Source organism: Leptodactylus fuscus, chromosome 1, assembly GCF_031893055.1.
Source record: "Leptodactylus fuscus isolate aLepFus1 chromosome 1, aLepFus1.hap2, whole genome shotgun sequence".
Classification (NCBI taxonomy): Eukaryota; Metazoa; Chordata; class Amphibia; order Anura; family Leptodactylidae; genus Leptodactylus; species Leptodactylus fuscus.
The window spans coordinates 234,611,587-234,634,900 of NC_134265.1; the positions used below are offsets into that span (position 1 = coordinate 234,611,587).

Genomic DNA, 23,314 nt, shown 5'->3' on the forward strand with positions numbered 1-23,314 from the left:
GACGCTCCTCTCTCCGCTCTCTCACTCCATTTACATGGGCGATTATAGCAGGAGCTGTGAGCTCAGCTCCTGCTTTAAAGCTGCGGTCCGGCTTGCGTGTGTAGGCGCGATGTGATGACGTCATCGCACCTACACGCAAGCCGGGCCGCAGCTTTAAAGCAGGAGCTGAGCTCACAGCTCCTGCTTTAATCACCTATGTATTCAGCTCATCGGCGTCCAATCGGGACAGGCAAGTGCTGGGGCGGGCAAGTGCCGGGGGGCCCCCAGAGGCTCTGTGGGCCCCGGCACTTGCCCGACTATGCCGTGTGCTGACGCCGGCCCTGAGTGTGTGCCATGATTTTTTTTAAATATATTAAATGCAAAGCAATAACACAATGAAAAATCTAATGAATGATCACCAACCTCTACATGTGTCCCCGTGCTTGTAATATGAAGCAGGACAATGCTCGACACAAGCACCGTTATGTAAACTGTAGTGTTCCATACATTGCAAGCAGTCTGTGTTCAAGGGGCCCTTGCATGCATTGCAGCTCCAGTCACATTCTGAAAGGATAAATATATGAGTCACAAAGAAATTGGAAAATACTAGAGACACAAATAACAAGAAAGAAAACAAGACAGGCTGAGGTCATATTCCAATGGTGTGCAGAATAAATGAATGGCACATAATCGGTACTGTATTAAAACTTACTGTTGGAGTAAGGGAATGCGCATAAACAACATGTGACATCTGCCTACTGAATAAACTGAAAGCTACAGCTGCATTTTTTAGGCAAACTGCAACATTCCCAAATGGTTCCCACATTTAGTCTTTTGTTTTGTTAATGAAATGTGCAGCTAAAAATGATATCATCATAACATCAACGTCAGTAATGACTGGCTCTTATAATTTTTTGGAACAGAGCAGAGAACATGGTCTATTTGGCACAGCCTCATTATTTCTTGGCTGTGATGTAATACCAACCTGTTCCCCAAGATGACACCGTTATCTATACAAACTATTGGCAGCCTGCAGGAGCAGGCTTGAGTACTACATCAGCTCATGGACAAATACGTGAAGGAATTCTGTACATCTAATCCTTGTACCAGCAAACCAACAATTAGCGAGCCCTTGTCCATGTAAGTAACAAAAGCAATACCAATGATTTCCCCAGAAAGGAATCTAAGGAAGATTGTTTGTCTTTAATAATACAAGAAATGAACTGAAGAAAGTTTTATAAGAAAAAGGTATAAAGAATTGAAATGTGCACTCTAGGGCTTTGCTCATCCTTACAGCGGTATCCTGATCGTGTCTGTGTGTTCGAGTTCAGTAGTATTCCCTACATGCAGGGCTGAATAAGACTAGCTTTTGGTCTACTGTTTGATGAACTCTGCTCATGGTGGGAAGACTTAGTCAAACTTCTAACTTTGACAGATAAGTGAGCCTAACTAGCAAGCGCTTCATAACCATCAATATAAATAGTTACACCATTGTGCTCTACAGAGTAGCACCCTGTACCTTTTGCTAGTATATTTCAGGTAAAAAAAAAAAAGTCAACCATTCACTTGGAGGGAGATGTGTTGCAGTTTACTTGCACAATGGATGTCCAGGAGAGCTGCTCCACAAAGATAATCAGTCATTATACCACAGGAAGAAAGACCAACCCGATCGGATAGGGCCAAAGGACAGCACTCATCCAGAGATTTCAGAGAACCTTCTTTATTGAACGACAATAGGTAGATAAAACACAACGCATTTCAAACCCATAGGTCCTTTGTCAAGTGCAAATGTATTTTGCCTTCTGCACCATTTACTTGGCTTTATTTTACTTGCTGCTCCTTGTATCACTTATTTATTGGCAGTGAACTGGACAAGCCACATTTCCAATGATTCATCTGTCTGCTCTCACTCTCTGTATCCCCCTCCTTTCTCCACTCTCCCCTGAGTAGAAGCTGCAGTAGAAAGGGTTTCTTGTGCCTTATAGACACTATAAAAGGCACACAAAACCCTTTCTTGTGCCTTATAGACAGCTTCTGCAGCTTCTACTCAGGGGAGAGTGGAGAAAGGAGGGGGAAACAGAGAGTGAGAGCAGGCAGATGAATCATGGAAAATGTGGTTTGTCCAGTTCACTGCACATAAATAACAGTGAGCAGCAAGTAAAATAAAGCCAAGCAAAGGGTGCATAAGGCAAAATACGTTTGCACTAGACAAAGGACCTATGTGTTTGAAACGTGTTGTGCTTTAGCTACCTATTGTCGTTCAATAAAGAAGGTTCTCTGAAATCTCTGGTTGAGTGCTATCCTTTGGCCCTATCCGGTCGGGTTGGTCTTTCTTCCTGTGGCATTCAATACGTCTGTGGGACGTCCATCAGCTGCTGCCCCCTCCCCTGGTCTACCTTCCCAGGATCATCTATGTGGTGTTACCTTTGGGTTGTTGTGACGTCCTCACAACCCCCCCCCCCACCACCACCACCCAGGTGAGCAGACATCTATCTGACTGAATTATCTCCAATATCATCTTAACATATTACACGAGGATCGGCTCGGTATCCCTTTTGTTCAATCAGCCATTATTGTCTGAGGATTGGTGGAGATCTCAGTAGTCATATCCTTACTTATAAGCAACAATTGGGTGTATTTACTATGGAAAATGTATCAAATCCTTAGCACCACATATTACAATTGATTTGACACTTACTTATCCCAGAATGGAATAAAACAGGCATGATCTAAGTTGTACCAAAAGTTTGGCACAAACTTTTAGACTAATAGTAAATCTGACAATGAGTAAAACTGTGAACTCCACATAATTTTGCTAAAAAAAGGCTTTTTTTCCCTTAAAGTTATCTTATATAATATGTTTTGGGGCCTAGAACCTTAGAACAGTGGTCCAAGATCTTCAAACTGAGTCCACAAGAATAGGCATTAAGGTCAGGAAAACTAATCTTGTGGCATTTCATCAAATTCTATTTTGGTGTCCCTGCAATTAATTTACTGTACAAACGAGTGATTATGAAGATAATCTTGTTTCCCTTAGTCCTAACAGCGGCACAATGTGGGGTATTTCTGCCCCTGTGTGCTGGTAGGACAGGCGGATATTTAATTAGCCAATCAAATGCGTGGCAGGCCCTATAAGAGGGCACAAGAACCTCCCCTCTGCGTGTAAATACAAAAGTACCTCCATTACATTTATATACAGTTTTATACATAAGATATGATTCCCAGGGTGGGAAATCTTGTGCCGCTGTTAGGACTAAGGGAAACAAGATTATCTTCATAATCACTCGTTCCCTGTCGTCCTCAACAGCGGCACAATGTGGGGATATAGCAAGCAGGTCCCCAAGATGGGTGGGACAAACCCATGACCGAACTTAAACTGGTCTGGGCAAAGGCAGTGGAATCTGCCACTTGGTCCTTCAGGCGGTAATGCCAAATGAAGGTGGATTCAGATGCCCAAGAGGCAGCTGCATATATTTGGTCCACAGACAAAGCACTTCTTTCTGCCCGTGAAGTGGACACTGCCCTGGTTGAATGGGCATGAAGGAAAGATGGAGCCGACAGCCCTTGGGCGGTATAGGCGACTCTAATAGTCTCGGTAACCCACCGGGATATTGTAGCTTTGGCGGCTTTGGCGCCCTTGTTTTTCCCCGTGTAGCTGACCAACAGGTTTTCAGTCCACCTAAAGGGGCGAGTGCGCTGCAAGTAGATCTGCAGGCATCTAACCACATCCAGCTTGTGCCATCTTTCTTCTTCAGCAGAAGAAGGGAACGGAAAAAATACTGGAAGGGAAATCAGTTGGTTCCTGTTTACAGCAGATGGCACCTTGGGACGAAACCCAGGGAGGAACCTAAGCTGTACATGGTCAGAGAAAAAGGTGGTATATGGCTCCTCAGCGGACAAAGCTTGTAGTTCACTAACGCGTTTGGCAGGTGTGACTGCCAATAGCAGCGCCATTTTGCCGGTTAGCGACTTGAGGGAGACCTCTTCCAGAGGTTCAAATGGCTGGCCACATAGGGCGTTCAGGACCGGAATAAGGTCCCATTGGTGGACAGGGGTGTTTACCACCGATCTCAGCCTAGTTGCCCCTTTAATAAAGGTGCTCACTAAAGGATCCTGAGACAAACGCCTCCCCAGATAGGCGGACAGGGCCGCTACGTGTACCTTGAGTGTGGCCGCAGCAAGACCTCTGTCTAGTCCGTCTTGAAGGAAGTCCAGGATCGCCTCCGTAGGGGGATCGGTGGAGTCCACTTGATGCTGCAGACACCAGGCATTAAAGATGTTACCTATTCGACGGTAGTTCCTGTTAGTCGAATCTGCTCTGGCGCTGGATAGGGTCTTCAAGACGGCTTGTGACAGTCCTCTATTTCTCAATAGGGACTGGTCAACCTCCAGGCTGTCAGGTTGAGTCTCCTCAGATCCTGGCATCTCAGCTCTCCTTGGGTTACCAGGTCTGGGAGTGGGGGAAGCCTCCAATATATGCCGTGACTCATTTGTATGAGCTGAGCAAACCAAGCCCTTTTTGGCCAGAACGGGATTATGGCTATTCCCGAGGCTTGGTCCTGTCTTATTTTTATCAATACCTTCGGTTTGATTGGAATTGGAGGGAATATGTAAAACAGCCTGAACCTCCATGGGATGGACAGGGCATCCACCGCCAAGGGATTGTCCTCCTGGTACAGAGAGCAGAAGGTCCCCACCTTGGCGTTGAGTCGGGTAGCCATAAGATCGACCTCCGGGAGACCCCATCTCTGGACGATCTGTTGAAATACGTCTGGATTGAGAGACCATTCTCCTGATACGGTAATACCCTGACTCAGCTGATCCGCTACTATGTTCAGGGAGCCCTTTATGTGAACAGCGGATAACTGGACCAGATTCTTCTCCGCCTAGGCAAATATGAGATTCGTCTCTCTCAGCAAGGTTGGTGACCTGGTGCCCCCTTGTTTGTTTATATAGACTACCACCGTCATATTGTCTGACCGGTTTTTGACAGACTTGCCTTTCAATTCTGGGGCAAAGTGTACTAGGGCCAGGTACACTGCTCTGAGTTCCTTGAGATTGGATGACCCCAGCTCCGGACATCTCCATCGTCCTTGTACAGTTTTGTCTTGACAATGGGCTCCCCATCCCCACTGGGATGCATCTGTTGTCAACAGGGTCCACACTGTCGGGACCGTGGACCTTCCGTCTTTCAGGTGTATCCACCATCTGAGGGAAAGACGGGTAGCGGGAGAAAGGCAGATCTTCTTGTGCAATCCCCGTGGAGACCTGTTCCAGGTTCTCAACACTTCCATCTGCAGGGGACGCAAATGCCATAAAGTCCAAGGCACCGCCCTGGCCGAGGATGACATCAGGCCCAGGACTCTCATGGCGGTCCGGATGGTTACCTGCCAAGTGCGCAATAGGAATCGTGCACTGGCTTGGATTCTTTCCTTCCTTGGACTGGAGAGGAAGATCTGCATCGCTTCTGAATCCACTATAAATCCGAGGAATTTTCTTCAGGTGGATGGAACGATTTCGGACTTCTCCCAATTGATAATCCTAACTCCTGTAGGAAGTTGATGGCAAGGTTGAGCTGCTGGAGGAGGGCAGCAGGAGACTGAGCTTTCAGTAGCCAGTCGTCTAGATAAGGGACGATGAAAAGACCCTGAAGTCTGAGGGCCGCGGCGACCGGAGAAATCACCTTGGTGAATACCAGTGGGGCGGATGTGATGCCGAATGGCAGAGCTGTGAATTGATAGTGCTCCCTGTGGCCGGCCATAGCGACGGCAATCCTGAGGAACTTCCTGTGGAAATGAGCAATGGGGACATGTAGATAGGCGTCCCTCAAATCGAGGGTAACCATCACCTCTCCTGGCTGAAGAAACACAGCCACGGAATCCACGGTTTCCATTCGAAATGACCTCTTCCTGATAAACCGATTGAGGTACCTCAGATCTATTATCATCCTCCAGCCCCCGGTGAACTTGGGGACCAGAAAGACGGGGGAGTAGACTCCCAGACCGAGGTCTGAGGCTGGTACCTTCTCCAGGGCGCCCTTGGTAACATATTCGGCAACCAAGGCTTCTAGACTGGCCTGCTGAGAAGGTGGAAGAGTTTGGGTGGAAACGAACCGATCTGGAGGTGGAAGATGAAAGTCGATGTGATACCCGTGTTGTATGATCTTCAACACCCATGGGTCTTGGATATGGGTGAACCATGCTCTGGAAAAGGAGGAAAGACGTCCTCCCAGGAAGGGGGGCCACAGGGAGCTGCCCCACGTCAAAACTCAGGCTTCCTCTTGGTGTCCTCCTTGGAAGCGCCACGACCAGCTCCCCTAGGGCGATATCTAAAACGCCGTTGTTGGGAAGGGCGTCTATAATTAGAGGAAGAACCTCTGCCTCTAGAGGGAGCACGTCTGCCCCTGGATGCTTGAGGTAGGGACCTTCCCCTACCTTCAGCTAATCCCTCCATAATGGCGTCTAAGCTTTGGCCAGACACCCTTCCCGGCTCAAAGGGGAGAGCACAGAGTGCTGCTTTAGACGCAAAATCTGCCCGCCAAGGCTTTAGCCAAAGGGGTCTACGGGCCGCAGTAGACAACGCCATAGATTTGGCGGAGATTTTTAATTGATGGCAGGAGGATTCCGCCAAATAATCTGCAGCCCTATGAACTCTTTTCATAGAGGCCAGAATCTCATCTCTGTCTACGCCCAAGTCTATATCCCGCTCCAAGGCGGCTAAGCGGTTGCACAAAAAGTCACCAACCATAGAGGAGGCTATGGCCACAGAGGCTTGCGCGGAGGAAGCTGAGTAGACCTTCTTCAGAACGGAGTCCGCCCTACGATCCAGAGGGTCCTGAAGATTTGAACCATCTTCCAAGGGCACCAGGGTTCTGCGGCACAGCTTTGCTACGGCCAAATCCACCTTCGGGGGAGGCCCCCAGGAATCCCACTGGGTAGTGTTAATAGGAAACAAACTCTTGAAGATCCTGGAAAGCGAATGTCCTTTCTCTGGCTGTTTCCACTGCTGCGCCATAAGGTCGGTCAGCGTGGCGTCCGCATGGAAGGCAATATGTCCCCCAGAGGCAGACGTGGAGGCTTCCCCGTCAACATCTCGGCCCACTGTAGACCGGATGGACTTCAGCAGCCTGCCCGTTTGTTCATAATGGAACGCAGTTCTGCTGGAATAACTGAGTCGTCCTCGGAGGAATCATCCTCTGCCACCCGCAGGTGTTACAAGGGGGGGGGGGAGACGAGGAACGGAGCTCAGAGCATGGTCTCCTGGTGAGCTGAGACAAGGTGCAATGGATCCCTTTGAGGGAATCATCCTGCAAAACAAAAAGGAGAGTACAAGCAAGGGAAAAACTATTTACCCAAGCGATGCCCAAACTCACCATCTCCTTGACCCAGGCCATCATATCTCTGGGAGAGGGCTCCACAGGTGGAGGACCTCTGCACCCGCGACAACGGGCCCACTCATAGCCTGAAAATAGGCAAGTTATAGGACCAGTAGTACCCCGCAGGGCACAACCTTTCAAGCCGCTACCTACCATCAGGGAGCGGTGTGTCGCAATCGAAGCAGGAAAGATGTTTCCTCTTGGAAGAGGTTTTCCTCCTACCATCCCCAGGAGGGGTAGTAGAGGATGACATATCCTACAGAGAGAGATAATAGACCATGCAACACTGTCACCATGACATCATACCAGCTTTTAAAAAAAGGGTAAATCTTACCAGGTCCAGTAGACCGGACAGCGAGGTGACTTGGCGCCCAACGTGCGACTCGAACCCACGACCTTGAGATTAAGAGTCTCATGCTCTACCGACTGAGCTAGCCGGGCTGGCGCTGTGAACAGGATCTGAACCTGTGCGGGGAGAAACCCTTGGATTTCGAGTCCAAAACCTTAACCACTCGGCCATCACAGCCGGTTCCCAATAAAGTTTGCAAACTGGAAAAGAGTTCAAGATCAATGAACACCACAATCGCACGCCTTCAGCAGATACTGCAGGAAGGTCTCTGACACCAGGCCAGCCAGCCTCTTAATTCTGGCCGGCTGGAAGTGGGCGGAGCCACAATCAAAGCAGGTGAGGCAACCTGCCCAGACAACTAACCCTGTAATCAGGGGTCTGCAAAGATATACATTCCCCCCCACCAAGAGGCCCTTAACACGGGCACTTACCCCCACATCTCCCCGTCTTTTCCGGCCTTTAATAAGGCCTGAATCTTCCCTGAGTGAGCGGCCGCCAGCGCCAGGCCGTTGCCATGGCGCTATGATACTTCCGGCGAAACCGGAAGTGCGCGCTTACAGCGGCCGGCGGGGAAAGGATACACAACAGTGTGGTTCCACCCGCCGGCAGTCCGTGCGGCCACCAGAGGCGGCATGCGGAGTCCCCGGACTCTCACCAAAATGTCAGGTAAGTCACAAGGAGCAGGGGAAGCGGAGGAGAGGGGGGGCAGGGGGGATAGAGGGGGGTAGCCACACATGGCTAACAAGCACCTTCTCCCCGCAGGGCACAGAAGGTGACAAGAAGAAAACAACCGCTCAGGAGGTGAGTGATCCTGCTGAGCTTCTCAAAGAGGACACAAGTCCTCCCACCTGTCCTCTGTCCACACAGGACAGAAAAAAACACGCAGAGGGGAGGTTCTTGTGCCCTCTTATAGGGCCTGCCACGCATTTGATTGGCTAATTAAATATCCGCCTGTCCTACCAGCACACAGGGGCAGAAATACCCCACATTGTGCCGCTGTTGAGGACGACAGGGAACTGATTTTTCCTCTTAGATAGTTGACAAGTTGGAAATTCTTCAATGCGCTATAATGTGTTTTACCTTCATTTAATTAAAACTGCCAACTTGTGTTATACAGCATTAATCTCATGTCAGTGCAAGGTCAGCACATCTCAACTTGCTATCGAAAAAAAAATTACAAGAAATGTGTTGCACCTTTATTAAACTAAATTTACAGGCATTAGATGGATAATCAGACAGATAGAAAGTGTTACAGATCAGTCAGCCTAACAAGCAATAGTCCGTTTCTTTCTGTGTTTAGTGAACATTGGGCAGCATGGGGCCTGTTGATTAGCACTGTAGACTCGCAACGCTGGAGTCCTAGGCTTAAATCCAACAACATCTCTATGGAGTTTGTATGTTCTCCACATGATTGTGTGGGCTTCCTCACACACTCCAAAGGCTAGGAAATTTAGACTGTGAGCCCTATATGTGACCAAAATGTCTGTAAAGTGTTGCAGAACATGGTGCTGCTATACATGCAAGAGAAATAAATAATAACATTGCCCTATATGCTTTAGTGTTTCTTTCTACCTTCTACCTGTACATGAATTTCTTTAAACTAGTTTACTGCAGATGTTTTATTCCTGCAGCTTTTGGTTCTACATATGAGACTCTTCACAGAATCTGAACACCTAAGTGCACGTTCAATGCTGCACTTTAATAAATTCCATCATCTGCTACCTTTCCCTTGCCAATGCCATAACTGTCAGGTCTCCGCTGTTTCACAAAGCAGAGATTCGTCACTAATGTCCATGATCAGGAGTCCTCCTTGACCACGGCATTTATTACATCATCATAGGGTCCCGATCTTCCCACTACGCTGACCCCCACTCTCCCACTCTATGCTGCCGACACAGCTCCTGCACAATATGATTGCTTAACCCTAAATGCTCTATTTACACATGGATAATAGTTATAGCAATGGTTTCCCTGCTTATTATTAGGCCTACATATTATTTATTTTCATAACTGCAAACTTTGTACTTATCAGTATTAAAAATATTTCTCAGTGTTAAAAATTATAAGAGCATATTTTCACTCTTAGGTAAAAATTATAATGTGACCTTTACTTCCGCAGCAACAGTGATGCACTAGCAATGACACAAACTTTGGGGTGCATGGATGAGCCACAATGATTAATAATTCACGGTAATAAATATGTCTAAGGCCACCTTCACATATTGACAGAGTCTCCAAAAATCAGCAGAGGAATGAGGTCAGTTTAAAAAAAGACAGACATCCGACAGACCCCATTATAGTCAATGGGGTGCGCCAGGCTCCACATGTAACTGTTGTTTCAAAGGTCTGCCTCTCTGTTGTCCCCCAACGTGCCCGAACAACGGAGATGAAACCTTAATGTGAACCTAGCATAGTCTTAAGAACTGCATTCTTAAAATGATATATTGTTAATAAATATTGATAACATAGACTGTATTGATAAATATGCCTCATGCACTCTGTGGTTTTTCATTGATCTAAGATTCAGCTTCTTACCTTTGCATGTACCACTGCTGTAATCCAGATAATACTGCTGGGTGCAGCTTTCATATTGGCACTCTCCAAACAGCAGAACTTTCTTTGGGTCTTTACATGCGGTACACCTTTCCGCTGAGTCACATGTTAAACACTGGCTATTGCATGCTACACAAAGGAAAATATACAAACATTGTGAGATGGACACAATATATAAAAACACACACTATCGTAAGGGATGCATATGAAGCCTATCTGGCAAACATCTAGAACTCAATGGTTATAATAAAGGCCCAACTCCATTTTGTATAAGTATATACAAAAAATAATGCACATGAGAATATCATAACTTTGTCTATCTGAAAATGGGGTACAAGCTAGACAGGTTTAAGTGTGTTAGCACTCCAGATGTAGATGTTGCATGATGTAGATGTTTTGTCTGTAGAGGATTGCTCCTGGTTCAGATTATTACAGCACTTGTAAAAGAATTGCCTTCACTTCAAGTTAAGAGTTTTCATTTTAAGAAGAGAGCTAATAGATCAGCCAAAAGGATAACTTCCTTTCTACTGTAGCCAAGAAACGCACTTAACAATTATCGCCAGTCACATAGCAAATACAATTACTGAAATCCTTTATAAGTCATCCATTGGTAATCTCAATCACGGAAACTGGCTCTGTGTGATGAAATTCACCGCAGTAAGACCTGGCAGTTCCTTTGGTATTCATACTCCATATTTCTGAATGCCAATCTAGAGTTGTTTCAGAATGAATGGTTCATGGAAGGACACCGCAGTTTAGAGAACAAACCTAAAAAAGCTTGCTCAGTAATAAATAAGTCCTTATTTCTGACAATAGACTGCACTATTCTGGGAAGGAAAAAATGTTCTCAGCACAAATCAATTTCTAGCTAACAATACTGTGTCCTTTATTGAAGTCAACTAAAGTAAAAGTTTAGGAATTTTTTTTTTACCTTTTTCTCTCTGTGTCGTGTAGTTTTATTTAGGATTGGTAGGTGGGATAGTGAAACATGGGATTAATTTGGGATTATGATTATTAATGTATTATTTTTGAAAAACTTTGACCCAATGCTTTTTTTTATTACCATCTAAAAGAAACCCTACCTTGCAAAATCATATCCCTCTCAACGGACTTTGTGCTAAAGCATAAAACCCACTAAAATGTCATTGACTGTAGCATAACAGGGGTCTCAGTGATGCACATTAGTCCTTACTGTAACATCTTAAGACTGTGATTGCATAGGGAGAAATACACAAGTTTTCTTTGACAGATTCCATATAAATGTGGCATGCTCCATTAGAGAACATATTATGGAGGCATTATCCTTTAGAAGGATCTTATTGTGCATGAATCCATATACTGCAGTTAAGCCTCCTGTATAAGAAGCTTTATCTTTAGGAAAGAATGCCTTAACAACTTTTAAAGAAAGACAAATCCCATCACATTATTTGCCACTACAAATTGCTCACACTATAGTAATAGGCACTATGTAATATATTATATATGTAGAATTTTTGGCATAACAGGGATGCAGAAATAAATGCTTACTACAAAAACAAGTACCATTGTTAGGGTTTGAGGGATGGGATTGAGGGTGGCTGGGCACCCAGTGGGGGTAGCTAATATATTATTTGAGTTACCAGGTCATGTAGAAAGGGTAGGTCACTATGTCTTATGTTTGAGAGGTCTGGGCGACGAGCATGGTGTACTCTGTGGCATTTTGCAATTCTATCCAGTTACACCAGGTCTTGGCGATTTTTTTGTATGAATCAGTAATAGAGGAGGTAAGATTTTCTTTGAGATCCAGAGAGCCATCAATGAGGAACTAGTCTGTTTCTATTTCAGGGGTATACTATATCTAGTATAGAGTTTCTCTAGAATTTCTTTCTCTCCCTACTAGCTATATAAAGTCACAATATAACAATCAAATAAAAATGTATCCATTACCTATTTATTTATAGAGTCTAAAACCAGCCCTTGGTTGCCACTGTAGGCTAATCTCATCTTTCCGAGAGTCGCAGCGCACTCCATTCATTTCAGTGGGAGCTGAAAGATGAGATTAGTTTATAGTAGCAACTGGGCACTGCCTGTGCTGCATTTTTGTTGGCTGGGATGTAAAACACCTCAGTTCTTGTGATCAGTGGTGGTCCCAGCAGGAGGAACCCACTGTTCTGCAAGTCATCCCTTATTCTGTGCATCAAAAAACTGCAGCAAAATCTGAAACCAAAAAAAGCTGCATTTCCACAATGTGGAACATCAGCCTAAAGGAGTTATGTATGAATCAGAATATTCTGTACAGTACTCAATGCATAATAGGAGAATACTAACACTGCAAGGATTTGCAGCCCCCTACTCCTCTGCTGTCATGTCACCAAGTGCTGGCTCTCAGCAGCAGAGGCAGAGCCCAGGGACTTCCAGCCACTGCAGCTCCCAATAAATCTCGGTAAGTATATTGTAAGTGGACTGAACAAAAGCGTAATTGCTAACATAACCCTTTTAACTGTACTTTCACATACTTCCCAGGTAACTGAAATATTACATTACTGTATGAATAAGCTGCCAATGTATTCTCATGGCAAGATTCACAATGACCTCCATACATACCTCTACATACATTTCCATCACGATAATATCCTTGAACACACGCCTGTGTACAAATCCCATTGTGAGACAAAACAAGACCATCCTCACAAGAGGTACATAAATTCAGACCTGGGCCACTGCAGGTTTTACAAGACAGGTGACAACCTGCAGGAAACACTTAGATTTTACCACAAGAATCTCAAGACACAGAAAGACAAAACAGTAACTTAAAATAATTCTGGAATGTTTTTCCAGTGTGATAACTAAGATTAGTTTGCTGTCAAATTCATGGATCCCTCTCTCTGTTTGTATAATGCAATATATATTTATATTACACTGATTCAGATAGTAAATTCTTGTTCTTATGCTAGAATAATTTAAGACATTTGACAGCATACTTGTCTGATCCTCAGTCATGAATACTCATATTTGTTTTATATATATTTATATATATATTATAATACATATTATACTTATATTTGTTACTGTAGCATATTGCAATGAAAAATGACTATAAAATATTACTCAGTTCAATGCAAACCACCATTATAGGTGGTTATGTATTATATTATTATTATTATTATTATTATTATTATTATCATATTCTTGTCACAAGATATGTCAGTGTTTACTTATTAAGGTGTAAGTTAAGACAATAGTCTTAAAGAAGTTATCAAGTACGATATTGATGACCTACCCTTCGTATAGGACATCAATATTAGCAGAATTGCCGAACACCTGTACAAAGAGCACTGTAGCCACTTCATTGGATACCAAGCACAGAGCCATACACTGTATGGTAGCTATGCTTAGTATTGCAGCTTAGTTCCATTAGCTTAAATGGGACTGAGCTGCAAACACACCATGTGAATGATCAAAGTGATTTCACTGGCCTGTGAAGTGAAGTGTTGTGGCCGCTTCAAACAGCTGATCGGTGGGGGTTGGACCTCCTCCGATCTGATCCTAAGTTTAGGTCATCCATATGTATGTCTCAGAACACTCCTTTAATGGCCCAATTTATTAGAAAAATAAAATAAAATCATATTTAAGAAATTAAAGTGAATGTGTATTACCTTTACAGGTTCTACCCTCTACATAAAATCCTACTGGACACTCTGGAAGGCAACGATCCCCAAGAAAATAGTATCTGGAGTACTGGCACTTTAAACACGCACTGCCTGTATCATGTAGGTTTGCTACACAATACTGACACTGGGGATGACAATCTAAGAAATAGAGGGAAACAAGAAAACATGAAATCTCTATTAAAGTAAACTGAGAACTAAACTTTGCTTCAAAAAAGTAATTTATGATTATAAAAGATAAAACTTGGGTGAATGTTCAAGGAAAATCTGATTAAATATACAATTGTAAAACTATACATAGCTAACTTTTCTAAAGACAAGCACAGTTCATGTAGTACACAACATTATTTTGCTGGTAAGATGATAACGGCTGTAGGTAATTACAGTGAGCATGAGCATGATTATGCTCATTACTTGATTGCTGCATTCTTAAGATGTCATTCTGTTGGTTACAATACATCAATGTAGAAAATATCATCTCAAGAGTTAATAAGCTGAGTACTGCATCACTACATTACCATAAAGTTCTAGTATGGAACTGCTTTATGAATTCCTTGTCCGGAGTGTAGCTAAAGGCTCACGGGCTCTGGTGCAAAAGTTTAACTTATGTTGACCCTGCACAACTTTACCTCACACCTGCCATTTGTGGCCCATTTCATTACCCTCACTGGATCCCTTAGGCTAAGGCCCCACGGGCCGTAATCGCAGCACTAAAGCGCAGCGGAAAGAACCGCTGCGGGAACGCATTGCGGTTCTTTCCGCAGCGCTTTTAAGAGAAAGTTCAGAGTTTTCCTCTGCGGACTTTCTCTTAACATTATATCTACGGGAAAGCCGCTGGCGTTTCCGTAGATATAATTGACATGCTGTGATTTGCAAAGCCGCAATGGCTTTGCAAATTGCAGCGTGTGAGCGCCGCGATTTCTTCCGCAAAGTGGGGATGGGATTCACATGAAAATATAGTAGAGGCCGCGTGCTACTGCGCATGCGCCCGGGCTATTTTTTTTTATCAGTGTCCGCGAGCAAGCGCCGGAGGAGGACGGGACCCGAAGACGTCAGATGAAGAAGAGGCGGGGAAGAAGATGAAGACACACCCAGATGCCCGCCCAGGGTGCACGTTCCGTAAGTAGAGAACATTCTTTTTTAAGTTATTATTTTCAAACGGGGGGGTAGTTTAATTTAACATTTACGGTGCCTGAATAGCCTTTTTAAAGGCTATGCACGCATATGTGGGGCTCTAGCAGCATGATTTTGCTGATAGAGCCCCTTTAATTTTTACAAAGTCTACTGCTTCAGTTTTTCTAATGGCAATTTGCATATACTCCAGAATGTTATAAAGAGTGATCAGCTTAACAACAATTACTTGCAAAGTCAATATTTGCCTGGAAAATGAACTTTATCCCCCAAAACACATTTCAACATCATTGCAGCCCTGCCTTAAAAGGACCAGGTAACATCGTTTCAGTGATTGCTCCATTAACACAGGTGTGGGTGTTGATGAGGACAGGGCTGGAGATCAATCTGTCATGATTAAGTAAGAATGACACCACTGGACACTTTAAAAGGAGCTTGGCATCATTGTTTCTCTTCTGTTAACCATGGTTATCTCTAAAGAAACATGTGCAGTCACCATTGCACTGCACAAAAATGGCCTAACAGGAAAGAGTATCGCAGCTAGAAAGATTGCACCTCAGTCAACAATCTATCGCATCATCAAGAACTTCAAGGAGAGAGGTTCCATTGTTGGCAAAAAGGCTCCAGGGCGCCCAAGAAAGACCAGCAAGCGCCAGGACCGTCTCTTAAAAGTGTTTCAAGCAAGGCCTGGTCTCAAGGAGAGCAGCAAAGAAGCCACTTCTCTCCAGAAAAAACATCAGGGACAGACTGATATTCTGAAAAAGGTACAGGGAGTGGACTGCTGAGGACTGGGGTAAAGTCATTTTCTCTGATGAATCCCCTTATCGATTGTTTGGGACATCTGGAAAACAGCTTATTCAGAAAAGACGAGGTGAACGCTACAACCAGTCTTGTCTCATGCCAACGGTAAAGCATCCTGAAACCATTCATGTGTGGGATTGCTTCTCAGCCAAGGGAATCGTCTCTCTCACAGTCTTGCCTAAAAACACAGCCATGAATAAAGAATGGTACCAGAATGTCCTCCAAGATCAACTTCTCCCAACCGTCCAAGAGCGATCAACAATGCCTTTTCCAGCATGATGGAGCACCTTGCCATAAAGCAAAGGTGATAACTAAATGGCTCAGGGAACAAAACATAGAGATTTTGGGTCCATGGCCTGGAAACTCCCCAGATCTTAATCTCATTGAGAACTTGTGGTCAATCATCAAGAGTCGGGTGGACAAACAAAAACCTACAAATTCTGACAAAATGCAAGCATTGATTGTGCAAGAATGGACTGCTATCAGTCAGGATTTGGTCCAGAAGTTGATTGAGAGCATGCCAGGGAGAATTGCAGAGGTCCTGAAGAAGAAGGGTCAACACTGCAAATATTGACTTGCTGCATTAACTCATTCTAACTGTCAATATAAGCTTTTGTTACTCATAATATGATTGCAATTCTATTTCTGTATGTGATAAAAACATCTGACAAACACACATAAAAACCAGAGGGCAGCACATCATGTGAAAATATAATATTTGTGTCATTTTCAAAACTTTTGGCCATGACTGTATATATACATATATAATTTACGTGTGTATGTGGTGAAACAGCATATCTTTATGTGATGATGTGTATAGATTCGTCTATCTGCAGGTGACTATATCAATGTGAATTTATTACACCTATATAAATAGGTTTGTGTGGTACAGATGTAGAGAAGTTTATTTTGACCCTTAATCATTTGTAGTTACTAACATATGGACCTGAGTCATAACTGCATGCTGAGTTTTTCAGCAATCCAACATTTCTATCTGGATAAGTTACTTTTTTCATCAATGAGTATATTGTTTCCAGCAATTGCAGCTCTCTATATATAAATTGCTTCAAAGCTGTTACATAACCAGTGTTAAAGGGGTTATCAAGACCTCATATCAATGACTTAAAGAGGACCTTTCATCAGATTGGGCACATGCAGTTTTATATACTGCTGGAAAGCTGACAGTGCGCTGAATTCAGCGCACTGTCGGCTTTCCCGATCTGTGCCCGGTGTAAAGCGCTATCGGTCCCGTTACCGTAGCGCTTTAGTGTCAGAAGGGCGTTTCTGACAGTTAGCCAGGGACGCCCTTCTGCCCAGCAGCGCCTATCGCGTTGCACAGTGTGAGTGGGGAGGAACGCCCCTTCCCTCTGCTCACACAGCTCGTCCATAGGCGAGTATTATCAGGAGGGAAGGGGGCGTTCCTCCCCAGTCTTAGAGCACAGCACGATAGGCGCCGTGAGGCAGAAGGACGTTCCTGGCTAACTGTCATATACGCCCTTCTGACTGTAAAGCGCTACTTTACGGGGACCGATAGCGCTTTACACCGGGCACAGATCGGGAATTCAGTGCACTGTCAGCTTTCCAGCAGTATATAGAACTGCATGTGCCCGATCTGATGAAAGGCCCTCTTTAAGGATAGGTAACTAATGTGAGCTTGGTGAGAGCCTGACACCCCTAACATTTAGATGTTCATTTATATGATATTACACTGCTTTCAGTGTCAAGATAAATCTTGCTATAACTGTACCGTACTACATACTATTATTCCTCTAATTGTACCAGCACAGAACAGTAGAGTAAAGCAATAACTTGCTCACAGCAACAATACGTATAAGCACATATATTAGTCATAGTTATATCCTTTGCCCAGAGAAAGTGTGCCACAATTCATCGTAATGCAAAGCTCACATTAGCATCATCTCTCGGTTGTTCTTCCTCCACTGGAGGATCAAAACAACTGATAATTGGGCCGCTAAAATAGCAGCTACATACAATATAATATAGTCCTTTGTTTTAAACTGAAAGTGAACATTGTGACAGAGTTGAATAATGTTACAAACTGAATGTATGATAGGTCACAGCAGGTTTACATTGTGTGCTAACAACTACTGCATTGAGTATTTTCACAGAAGCATCGCAGAAAGATCTTGATATACACTAGGTCTTAAAATATTAATAGGCAGATGACAATGTGACTACCATTGTATAAGAATGGTACACATATGATTAATTCTAAATATCCGGAAACAAAGAATACATTTATGATTAAATGGCTGACTGCAGATGCAGAGAAGAGTAATTGAATTCTGGTAATAAGTGCTACATTGTGACCTCAATATTGGAATACTGCGAGCTGAAATACTTCATCCTAGAATATTTAGCCATGTCCGTAACCACTAATATTCTTACCTAGGACTTTTAAAATTATAGCCTGTATTGATAACTTTCCATTAAAAAAACATATCAGAATTGGTTAATAAAACTTATCAGATTAGAATTATTGTGTTCGGTTGTATTCTTTTTTCCCTCCTACAGATCTAGACTGGAATAGGAATTGAGCATTTCCATTTCCTTCTAAGCCGGCATGTATTTGCAGTAATGCTGCTTATCACTAGAGGCGTAATGACAAATTTCAGAGCAGTAATGTGCAGGCATAAAATGTAAGTCAATATGCAGCCATTTAAATGTACAGTGTATTAGCAGATTGCTCATACTGGCATGTGTTGGTTTATACCCCTAGACAACTACATCAAATTAATGAAATGAAATACAAACATAGACGTTCACAAATCGGCTCCATTTGTTGTATAGAACATAAGGAATAAAGTTGAGATGGGATCCAAAGCTAAAAAATAATAGCAGTAACAAAATCTGGTTTGCCTTGAAGCATGAAATGCAATTTAGGAATTTAAACAGTGTAATTGATATATTTAATATGTAATTCAACCTATATCCAGAATTATAATCCTCTAATCTTAAAGTAGGAACTCAATTCAGAACTCAAAGAGAAATTAAACCTCTAAATCTATAGTGAATATGCGCCACCACTTCATAAAATATTAAGGGATAAATAAATAGAGAACTCTGGGTATACATAAGTACGTGACACTTCTTTTTTAAGTTTCAAGTAGAGGGTTTTTAAGGGATAGATGGACTTGGAATAAGACTTAGTAGAAAATCTATATTTAAATATATATGGCAATCAAATTCATATATATATAATTCATTCCTATATATAAATATAATTATTTATTTATGGATTATTTTGTTTTAGTTTTTTTAAAAAAAGGAAAATTACATTTTTATTTTTACTATTTCATTGAAAATTACACGGGCCTTACTTTTTTACATTCAGAAACCCAACATATTTGATCCTAATCGATGCATATTGAATGTTCATCAGAGTAGATGTCAGTTTAGAAGGTTGACGAGGAAAATCGTCAAAAAAATTTGAGAAAAAAAAATATTTTTTTTTCTAAAATGCGATATCACAGAGATTATTACTTAAGCCTGCACTGTTAACTTATACATAATTTGTTGAAAAGCAAGTGACCATTTCATCATAATTTGTAGTAATAATAAGTAATAGTCCTTTGAAAATAAAGAGCATAGTTTTAAGTCAGGATTGTAAATGGGTTTTGTACATGAGAATAAGCAGACTCATATAACATTAAGTGACTTGCTTTAAACAAGTATCATTGACAAAGCACTGGATATACTTTTAGGCTTCAATTTACACAATAAAATAAGTTACATACAAAACATCTTTTCAGATTTGTCTCGGAAAGGTTTGTCAAACTCAGAGACCGCAAAAACAAAAATGTGAATTTATGCCGCTTATTTCAAAAGAGAATGGTACTTGAAAAAACACAATAAGCAAGCTCATCTAAAAATAACAAAGAATAGGGCAAACCATTGGACAGTCTCTCTGTAGTCAGCCCCTTTAAGAACAGAAGTAAAATTAGGATTACATTTGACTCTACATTTCCGAAACACATGCTTAGCAAGCCATATAAATTGACACATAGGTAGCAATTCCGAGTGGTTGTCCATTCTGATAAAGTGCATGCTGTGACATGGATGGATATAGATTAGTGTAATACAATACATGTACCACTGCGTGCCTCTGGAGAACAAGGAGAAAGCAATACAATCAATACTTGCTGAGACAACTAGGAACTAATGCTTTACCACAATACTTGTGTATGAATACACCGGGTGCAGCGCGCAATACTGATTTATGATTTAGGTTCATTTTCATTTCCACAAAAAACCCCAAACTATTATCTGACATAATGGTGGTCACATTAGGGGCCACAATATATTAGATAATACTTCATAGTGTAAATCTGTCAAGCATTTAGTAGCAACAAAATACATTTTTAATAAGGCTACATTCACATTGTCAGAGTCTGCTGAAAATCAGTGGAGTAAAAAGTCCAGAATGGAGGACTTTTTTTCCCCCACCGTGTTCAGTATGGACCCCATTATAGTCAACGGGGTTTGCCAGGCTCCTTGTGTAACCGCTGTTTTAGCGGTCCACCTCTCATATGGACTTGAACAATGAAGACCGAGGTACTATGAACCTAGTGTCAGGAAAACGTCTTAGATCATTTTAATAGTGAAAGTAAATGTTATAGTTTAATACACTTTCTTCATAATGGTTATAAGGTAGTTGACTGTATTATATTAGTCAAAGCTGAATGGTGCAATAGCTGTGGGCTAACCTATTGAGTACCATACAGTGTAAATGTATAATTTGTCATCTTGTGCATTAAACCAAAGACATGCATTTGGAGATCTTGCAGTCTTCCCTTTTCAAAATACACACATATTTAACCTCTATTTACAGCAAATATTAAACACTGGAAGTTTCATTGCGTTGTCACACTTACATATCACTTACATAACACACTTACCAACACAATAACCCACTAAATTTAGGTATTGTCCATCAGGGCAGGAAGTCTTGCAGACTCCAGTAGTTAGAGTTGCATGAGGGTGGCATGTTAAGCAATGTGCCTCAGAAGGTCCGCTGCATTCTTTACAAGATGAGTGGCAAGCTGCAACAGAAAAGAAGGAAAAATATAATACTTAGTATATACAGGTATGCTTCATTGATAGAAACCTATGTGGCTCAAGTCATTAGAAGGAGTCTTCCCATCCTCCCTCATCTCCAGCTTATTTTGAAATATGTCATGCTGCACCCGCTACCACATGTTTAGTACAGTGATTTTTTCTAGTGGTATCACAGATAACTGTATCAAACATGCATCAGTGATGTTGAAGTCTTCCGGATTTAGAAGACTGGATGGAGGTGGGGAGGATTGCTTTCAGAGTAAGAAGGGGATCCTATCTATACATAGATAACCCGGGTTTTTCCATGCACTATAGTTGATAGCCACAGCTTGCATACTCCCTTCTATGCACATTCACCTTACACAAGTCACAGAGCATGCCTAGTATACTCTTCCATAGAAGTTGAAGAGTCATCTCTAGACTACATACTACTATGGGCCATGTGGCTGCTGTAAAGTATATCACTGAAAGCTGTTAACAGCAGCTTAAGAAAGATGGCTCCAAGCATAAACATGTGCACAAAATGTCCACCGTTAAAAAACAAATGAGGGAAAGTTCAAATTAGCATCCTTCTTATAAGGGTTACCGCTATATAGTAGAATGAGCTGCTGTACCATTTCTATTACTTGAATAGCATTAGTCTGTGGACTCCCCCATTCACTACTTTAACGACTGACACCTAGACACTGTCATCACAGATGATCTGTGCAAGGTACTGGTTTTGGGCCTCCACATCATCACTGATGACCTACCCTGTAAATAAGTCATTAGTATGAATACTCTATTTGGGGCTGATAAACACCTTTAGGTTGATGTCCCACATTGTGAAAATATAGTTTTGTTTTTTCAGATTTTGCTGCGGTTTTGAGCCTAATCTAGTAATGGCTGCAGAAGAAATGGGAAATATTTAGGAAGTACTCATATTTCCTCCTTCTGCTTAATCTAGTCCTTGCTTTAGATCACAAAACTGCAGCAGAATTGGCAACAAAATCTGCAGCTTTTACACAACATGGGGCTTTAGACTTAAATTGTTCTGTACAGTTATCGGAAAAGAGAAATGGAACGAACGGAAAAGAGGGAACTATCCAATGATAGGCACCAATCGACACCGGCAGATCCTATTCACTGTGGTGGTGTCCACCAGTTATCCAATCTGTCATTTCACCAGATACAATTTTGAAAGGACTCTGTCCTAAGAGGCTCCTGATGGAGCATCAGAGAAAGATGCGAGTGTAAAAATAATATTTGTTTATATCTGGGTTTAATATAGTGGCTTACAAAAGTATTCATACCTCTTGAACTTTTTCTCATTTTGTCACCTTACAACCACACTCTTAAATGTATTTTATTGGGATTTTAAGTGATAAACCAACACAAAGTAGCTGATAATTGTGAAGTGGAACGAAAATGATACATGTTTTTCCAAATTTTAATCATAGAAAAATCTGAAAAGTGTGACATGGAGAATTTTAAAGCAGGATTAGGTTATAAAAACATATCCCAAGGAGCACTGTTCAGCCAAAAATGGAAAAAGTATTCTACAACTGCAAACCAAGAGGTGCATGGCCGTCCACCTAAAATGAGATGGAGCAAGGAGGGCACTGGTCAGAGAAGCAGCCAAGAGGCCCATGGTCACTCTGGAGGAGCTGCAGAAATATACAGCTCAGGACAACTGTCAGTTGTACACTCCACAAATCTGGCCTTTATGGAAGAGTGGCAAGGAAAAAACCATTGTTGAAAGAAAGACATAAGACGTGCCATTTGCAGTTTGACACAAGCCATATAGAGGATACAGCCAACATGTGGAAGAAGGTGCTCTAGACAGAAGAGACCAAAGTTGAACTTTCTGACCAAAATGGAAAGCGCTATGTTTTGGTGGAATAGTAACACTGCTCATAACCATGGACATACCATCCCCACTGTGAAACATGGTAGTGGCAGCATCATGCTGTGGGAAGGCTTTTCTTCAGTAGGGAAAGGGAAGATGGTCAGAGTTGATGGGAAGATGGATGGAGCTAAATACAGGGGAATCCTGGAAGAAAACCTGTTGGAAATTGCAAAAGACTTGAGACTGGGAAGGAGATTCACCTTCCAGCAAGACAATGATCCTAAACATACAGCCTGAGCTAAAGTGGGATGGCAAAAATCTCAGTCTCTAGATGTGCCAAGCTGGTAGAGACATACTCCAAAAGATTTGCAGCGGTAATTGCAGCGAAAGCTGGCTCTACAAAGTATTGATATAGGGAGGGGGGCTGAATAGTTTTGCATGTCACACTTTTCAGATTTTTATTTGATTAAAATTTTGAAAAAACATGTATCATTTTCCTTCCACTTCACAATTATCTGCTACTTTGTGTTGGTCTGTCACTTAAAATCTCAATAAAATACATTTAAGTTTGT

At 42.4% G+C, this 23,314-nt stretch overlaps 1 protein-coding gene and 1 non-coding gene across 3 annotated transcripts in view; both read right to left on the reverse strand.

Moving 5' to 3' along the window:
* FRAS1 (Fraser extracellular matrix complex subunit 1) overlaps positions 1–23,314 on the reverse strand; it is a 368,631-nt gene that overhangs the window by 123,413 nt on the left and 221,904 nt on the right. Inside the window, exons 20-24 of one of the 2 annotated variants that reach the window (XM_075284497.1) lie at positions 20,755–20,898; positions 13,892–14,044; positions 12,840–12,983; positions 10,239–10,385; positions 403–543 (exon numbers count right to left, since the gene is read on the reverse strand). In XM_075284497.1, coding sequence (XP_075140598.1) covers positions 403–543; positions 10,239–10,385; positions 12,840–12,983; positions 13,892–14,044; positions 20,755–20,898 — 729 coding nt within the window. The remainder of the gene's footprint in view (positions 1–402; positions 544–10,238; positions 10,386–12,839; positions 12,984–13,891; positions 14,045–20,754; positions 20,899–23,314) is intronic. The other variant, XM_075284507.1, reaches the window with a different exon arrangement.
* On the reverse strand, positions 7,799–7,880 carry TRNAS-CGA (transfer RNA serine (anticodon CGA)). Its single transcript has one exon. It is a non-coding gene; the product is annotated as a tRNA-Ser (tRNA).